The 7,593-nt window shown below is 33.0% G+C and overlaps 1 protein-coding gene across 1 annotated transcript; it reads left to right on the top strand.

The window, feature by feature from the left end:
• The first annotated feature begins 1,125 nt into the window (after positions 1–1,125).
• On the top strand, positions 1,126–6,566 carry LOC122592674 (nucleotide-sugar uncharacterized transporter 1). Its single transcript, XM_043764958.1, has 7 exons — positions 1,126–1,419; positions 3,490–3,623; positions 3,731–3,939; positions 4,031–4,124; positions 4,693–4,859; positions 5,268–5,438; positions 5,523–6,566. The coding sequence occupies exons 1-7, from the start codon at positions 1,329–1,331 to the stop codon at positions 5,800–5,802; spliced, it is 1,146 nt and encodes a 381-aa protein (XP_043620893.1). The 5' UTR covers positions 1,126–1,328; the 3' UTR covers positions 5,803–6,566.
• The last annotated feature ends 1,027 nt before the right edge of the window (positions 6,567–7,593 follow it).

Genomic DNA, 7,593 nt, shown 5'->3' on the forward strand with positions numbered 1-7,593 from the left:
TTTTCTTTCTTTGGGTAAATTTATTATACATTGATTATGGCTGTATGTGAAGTTGTTATTTTCTTTTAAAATTATTATATAATAGTAATCACAATAGTCATGTAGAAAAATATGTATATGCTAGATTGTATATCGTTAATTTCGATGAACTTATTTTATGTTGTTTAATATAACGCAACTCCTTCGTCATCACATGTTTTGAAATTGCAAAGACCAATATACATGTTAAAGATGAACGTTCCCATAGCGGCACTCACCTATGTTAAACTAGGCCTTCTCAACACAGATTGTTGATAATTTGACTAGACCTGACATTAACGAGATTCTTTTAGGGGTCTATTTTTTCTATTCTCGGGTTAGGGCCCATTTGTTTAAAAAAATATTCCGCAGAGATGGCTCTAAAAAAATATAATAAGCGACTTTTAAATTTGCCCCCTCACAAAAAACATTTTGACTCCATCCCTGCCCTTAGATCAAAATCGGAAATTAATATTAATATATCAAGTTTAAATCTTAAACCATGATTTTCATCAAAAAATTAAGGATGATCAAACAATATATATGGCTAGAGAATGATTAATCCTACTAACAAAATCGTCTAAAAATCTTCTTAACCGTTAGATGATGACATGTAAAAAAATCAAGGGACAAGATTATAAAAGAAAATTAATAGATATCACATATTAGTGTTAGAAGAATTTTTAGACTATTTTATTAGGAGTATTAATCATTTTCTATATGGCTATATGCAGCCCCTCGTTTAACAAAGAAAATAAATAATTTACCTACACAATCTGTATCGAGTAACAAGTATCCCATCATTTGGTTGACAGCCATCCATACTATAATCAGCATGCCGAAATAATAGATATAGATATAGTAGATGTGCACAAAAAGACACATAGAGTGACAATCACACACACATAGCATAGTATATTAAAAAAAAAAAAAATGTTTCTCTCAACCGGTGAAAATTCCTAAATTTCAATTTGCGTTTCTGTCGGTGGTTTTCGCGTGATTTCCTCCGCCTTTCAACTTCACTCAATCACTCTCTTTCCTTTTCTTCTTCTTCTTCTTCTTCAATTCTTTTCTTTTATAATTATTTTTATTAAAAGTTTAAATCAAACACACACACACACACTTAATTACTCCCTAATTCTATTAATTATTATTATTTTCTTTGTCATATGTGTGTCATCATAAGATCAACAATGCACCACTTTTTTCACATGAATTCACCATTCTTCTTTCACTGCCCAACCAATCATTCCTAATTTATATATATTTAAATTAATCAATTATATATTTTTATTAGTAAAAAGAAAAGAATGCTGGGCAGTAAAGCAATGTTGAGTTTCCTCACAAGAAAAGATGTCAGAAAAATTCTCAAACGCAAAGATAGTGATGCTGGTGAACGAGGTTTAATTCCCTTTTACACTTTTTTTTTTTATTTCTATAATTTATTTGTATGTCCATATATATATATATATATATTTGTGTAGTTTTTTCTTCAAGTGGGTTTTGAGTAATTAATGGAATAGTGTTAGTTTTTTAGGCTAATTATAAAGTTTCTTTATATGGGTGATGATCTAATTAATGGAGTAATGTGAAAGTTTTTAAGTTTAATCCAATTTATTTGCTTCAATAATATTACATACATTCTACTTAAGTAGGTTTATGAATACTTAATGGAGTAATATGAAGTTTTAGGTTCAATAATGTGACATTTTATTGAATAAAACGAGTACGTGGAGTAGGTTTTTTGTTTTAGGTTAATGGGGAAGGCGAGTTTTGATGTACGCGGCCTAACCAGGGCGCCCCTGTAACTATTTTCGAACTATTTCCCTGGCTACCCTGAAATTTTTTATCTTTGGAGATACGAAAATGAGACCTCTTGCGAGGACATCAGCACGTTTGGCTATCAGGCCATCTTGGTGGTAGTTATTTTACTTTAATTAGTGTTGAATGGACGTGCTATGCGAAATTTCTTTTGATGTTTGTGGAGTAATTAATAGGGTTTGTAAAGGGAATGAAGTTTGTGTAAAGCTAGTATTTGTTTCTAGTTTTGGATATTGGATATTGAGTTGTATAAAGAAATATGCTTTTTTTGTGTTACTTAAACGACAACACATGTTTTTAATGGTATGAGTTGTTTGTAACGCATTAAATAATATGGAGTTTATTTTTGACGTGAATACGTTATTTAAATTTGGAATATTTTTTGTGTTGATGAAGTTGATTCGATTTTGCTCTTGTGCAAAGGTTCTTTGAATGTTCAATAGTAACATAATCATTGCTTGTTTCTGTTATGAATATGAATATGAACAAGAGAACAAACAGCTAACGTAAGTGGGCGTTTGGATTAGTATGATGCTTGGATAATTGCTTACGTACATTTGTTAGACTAAAAGTTTTTCGAGACTGTCTACATTATTCTTGTTCCCTTGATGCTAGCACAACTGAATATTTTCATTGCTTCTTGTGTTTAGTATCGGTGGCATCTATTGATCAGTCAATGTGTGTCAAGAAGCTAATCTAGGTCTTTTATGCAGTCGTTGATGGTTGTTTATTCATGATATTTGCGAAAAATTAGATGGCTATATCATTACCAATATGAAAAAACGAAGGATTGGTGATGCTTTATTGTTTATTTATGGCTTGTGAATTGTTGCAGCTAAATTATACAAGTAAATTGGATTTAAAAATACCATGTAAATGATGGTTATGTGGCTAATATTTTGTACCTAATCTGTTGACGGGACACACATGTCGATATAATACTAGGACTTTTCCTATGATGGCTAAATCACTCTTAGTGATTACAAAATAAGGATATCCTTGGAAAAGATCGATATCGTACAGCGATAATAGTGGGCAAGTAGTAATTTTGGCTTTAAACATTGCTAGAATAGGATAAACTGAAATTGGCTATTCTTACATCATAATAGTGTCATTTTTCATAGATAAAGAACAAAATCTTCGGTGCAAGTTTTTACCTTTTTAAAATTCGGTTGCCACATGTATCTTTACAGCTTACATATTTTGGTGCTATAAAATGTAAAGGAGATGTTGATCATATTCATAGCTGAATCTAGTTTCGGTAGTCTGAGTATTATATATTATTTTGCAATAGAATTAAGAGTGTGTGTGCATAGTTTCTTTTGCCTATATGTTTGCTGAGCACCTGCAATTAGACTAAACCTGTATATAAACTCTTGCAGACACACATACACATGTGGATAATAAAGAATTAAAGGCTTTATAGTTGGTGACCTACATATGCTTTAAAGTATGACCATAGTATTTTGACTTAAACTACTGAACTGCATGCTCAATCCAAAGTTCCAAACATTTATGGTTTCTTCAACTTTCCCAAAGTTCGTACTTAGTCAAACTCGTTGGATGGACATGAAAGTTTGAGTTAGTAATAAATTCCAATTTAGCTAATAGAGCAAAACAGCTTTTATTGACTTTCTTTTAATTACCCAGGAAGAGCGATGGAGGAACTACGGGCTTCTTTATTTAGCAAGTTACGACGTCAACACCAATCTTTGTTGGGACCTACTCTTGCTCTTACATTCAACTTTGTTGCGTCCGTTAGTATTATCTTGATGAATAAATTGGTGAGTTTACATCATTTTTCTCTTTTTCATATGCCATATTAGTGTCATATGTCATGTTTGATGATAACACTTTTGTTTACTTACATTTATAACCCTTCCCGTTTCAGGTACTTGTCAAAGTTGGATTCAATTATCCGATCTTTCTCACTTTTATCCACTACATTTTTAGCTGGTTATTTATGGCCCTCTTAAAAGCTTTATCTCTCCTTCCTCCACCCCCTTCTTCAAAGACAACCAAGTTTTCATCATTGCTTGGTCTTGGTATAGTTATGTCCCTCTCTACTGGTCTGGCTAATGTCAGTTTAAAGTTCAATAGGTCAGTGAAATTGCTTTTAAACCTTGTAATAAAAGTCCATTGGTCTTTTGTCTTATCTATTAATATTTTAATTAAAGAAATATTCTTCTAGTGTTGGTTTCTATCAGATGGCTAAGATTGCAGTGACCCCGGCAATTGTTTTAGCAGAATTCATGCTCTACCGCAAAAAAATATCCTTCCGAAAGGTAACAAGTCTTGTATGAAATATTGCTGTGAATGAACTACTTTATATTATTAAATTTGATACGATTATTAAAAGGGTGTTTTGGTAACAACTTCTATTACGATGGTGTTTAGGATTCCGTCTTTAAAGTGATTATCTAATTTTTGCCTATTCAAATCACTGATAAGAACTTTTTAGTGTGTGGTATTGTGAAAATGATTCTATTATTTAGTGGTTAAATAATTAGTTTTGGAGTAAACGCAAGAAAATTTATTCGAATTTTTTGATTGTCTATTAAAATCAGATTTTGTCAGATACTCAACAACCAATTAAAAGTTAAACTTCAAACGGCCAAAGCAAACGCAACGCTGTCTTCTGCCACCTTTTGTAACAGCTGATTATCTTATTCTGATAGTTCTATATTGGCATAATCACTCTTAATCCACAATGCTAAACACCTTCTAAACTATCAATAGAAATATATATTTTCTTTAAATGTAGAAAGTCAAAAGTTTATCTTTCTTTTTGAATGTGAGATATAATTTCATTCAGATGAATTTCTTGTAACCCATTATACTCAAATACTTCAGGTGCTTGCACTTACTGTAGTGTCCATTGGTGTTGCGGTTGCTACTGTGACCGACTTGCAGTTCCATTTCTTTGGTGCATGTATAGCAGTGGCATGGATAATACCCAGTGCAACCAATAAGATACTGTGGTCAAACCTTCAACAGCAGGAGAGCTGGAATGCATTGGCGTATGTTGCTTAATTTCATTTCCTTCTATTTAGCCATTCCTTTTGGGTACAAGGGTTTTACCCTGGTTAGATCCTATTTAGTCATTTCTGTTAACTTTAAATGTCAAACTTTCTACTGCCAAGTTCAAAATTGACATGAGTATAACCACAAAATCAATTCCAATTTCTTTCAATTTTTCTTTTACTCAAATTCAATTTTTCAATGAAAGTTTTATCTGGAGTCAAAAAAGTGGGTTCTAAAGTTGGAAATTGATTAATTTAATATGAAAATGTCAGTTGGAATTCAATGGAAGATTTACCTGTACACCCTTGTGAAATTTACGAATAAATTTTCATATTCATGTGATCATGAGATTTTATTTTTCACTTATAAGAGTATAGTTTGTAAATTTCGACGATTGTGTGCAGATTAATGTGGAAAACCACACCTATCACTGTTTTTTTCCTAGTGACGATGATGCCCTCACTTGATCCACCTGGTGTTCTTTCCTTTGATTGGAGCTTTTATAATTCTTCAATCATCGGGGCCTCTGCTGTCCTAGGTTTCTTGCTTCAGTGGTCTGGTGCTCTGGCTCTTGGGTAAGTAGCAGACCTGTCATTTAACACTTCCATAGTTCTATTACTTGTAAGAAAATGTGTTTAAGGCCTATATATGTTCAACAGGGAGACATCAGCAACAACTCATGTTGTTCTTGGACAGTTCAAGACTTGTGTGATTCTTCTTGGAGGTTTCATCATGTTCGGTTCAAACCCAGGATCAACTAGCATCTGTGGTGCAGTCGTGGCTCTTGCAGGCATGTCTTTCTACACTCACCTAAACTTAAAGCCACAACTGCAGCTGACAAAAACATCATCCAGACAATCATCTTTACCAAAGTCTAAGCTTGGCAAAGAAAATGGTGACACCCATGATAATGGCAACAATGGAGACGAAGCTGTCTAACGATCCCACACAACATACACATAAAGATAATTAATACCCTTAATTGTTTGATTTCATTCGTTTAAAGGGGGGCTATTTGGTAGCTTTTTCAACTTCTTCCAGGTGTTTTAGATGGTTTTAGGATAACTTGCTTAGGTATCGCTAATTAGTTGTTGCGCATCACCAGTTGTTTGGCTTGAACTCTGGCGTCTTACCGGGGTAACCCTTCAGCGCAAATGAGTTAAGTGGTGGAAAGCCCATGGGTAGTTTACGGAACGAACTAGCTTGTCAAATACTTTGGCAAACGAGTCACTTGGTGTTAATATATGTGGTTTTAACCACCTGGTCTTTGTCTCTTGGAAGTCTTAGATTTCTAGAGTTTTTGATTCGTTGATTGTGTCGTTATTTGAACTATGTAGTTCAAAACATACACAAGTCACAAGTGCATACAAGTTGTAGAAGCGCGGGTCAAGATAAGGCGCAAGTGTATACTTGTTATACTTATAGTTGAGTCGGTATGAGTTCAAGTGCACTTTGGACCCACAACAGCCAAAATTGCGTATGCAAGGTACTAACGCCTGACATTATCCATACCAGGATCCGTTAAGGTGTGACTTGGCCAAAACTTTGATTAACCCTGGCTCAAGGCTCACTGTCTGAGTTTTTGTTTTTGTTTTTTTTTTTCACTGATTTTTTTATACATTGTGTTTATATTAAAGACAAGAATAGTTATATTTGTTATTAAACAAACTATAGGCAATGGTTGTGAGCGGTTTTTTATCCAATATGCATCGCTGATAATTACTTAATTAGTTATGTTTTTCAAATTGTGAATTTTGCATTTTAATTCAGTTTAGTTATCTACAGAATAGAGTCTAGACAACTTCTACTTTTTATTGGGCTGGGCTCTCTTTTTGAATTCAGAACAGATTGGGCTTGGTTCTTTTGAGCAATGTCCGGTCTGATAAATACAGTTCAAAACCTCAAATGTAATTGTCACTTGTCAGTTGAGACTTGAGACCTGACTTGATAGTTTTATATCTGGTTTAGCATCTTGAGTATACACGAACCATCAACAGATAGGTTGGTATATGGTGAAACCTGAGACCTTGAGGTCTTGAGTTCAAATCTTTATGTTAGTAAAATGCTTCCAAAAATAAAGACACAAGGTTTTTCATGATAAATTTCTTTTGAGTTTGGAGTTTGTATATGAAAAGATGTGTCGTTGTGTCCAAATTTAACTTAAAAAACACAGTGAACATGCAAATGTACTTGACATGTCAACCATACGTACAAATGTACTTGACATGTCGGAGTATGCACAATACAAAGTTGTCCACATTTACTTATACAGAAAGAAGCATTCACTTGTGAGTAAAAGAACATGAAACCAATTAATGATTGAATGCTATAGAGAAAAAAGAATAGTGTTCCTTATCTTGTACTTTTTTTTTTTTTTTGTCATTGATAAGACTTGTAGTCAAGAAAGCCACGTTTAATAGGGCAAAGAAGTTTTAGAAAAATGTTAATTGATTTTCAAACCTTTTCATCACAAGCAAACATATATTGTCGTGGTATACATTTAGTAGGTCATTCTGAAAACACGTTCTATTATTGAATAAGGGTATATTTTATCTTCTCCATACTCTGTCGATAATGATGTTGCTATAAGACTGCTGACAACACTATAGGTTCGAGTAAAATGAATTAATTTTGTTTTCTAAAATATCAACTAGGCAGTTTTCTTAATAAACGACAAATGTTAATTTATTAACGGTAGTTAGTTCTTATCAAGTTAGTAGATAAACACTA

The sequence above is a fragment of the Erigeron canadensis genome, chromosome 3, assembly GCF_010389155.1.
Source record: "Erigeron canadensis isolate Cc75 chromosome 3, C_canadensis_v1, whole genome shotgun sequence".
NCBI lineage: Eukaryota > Viridiplantae > Streptophyta > Magnoliopsida > Asterales > Asteraceae > Erigeron > Erigeron canadensis.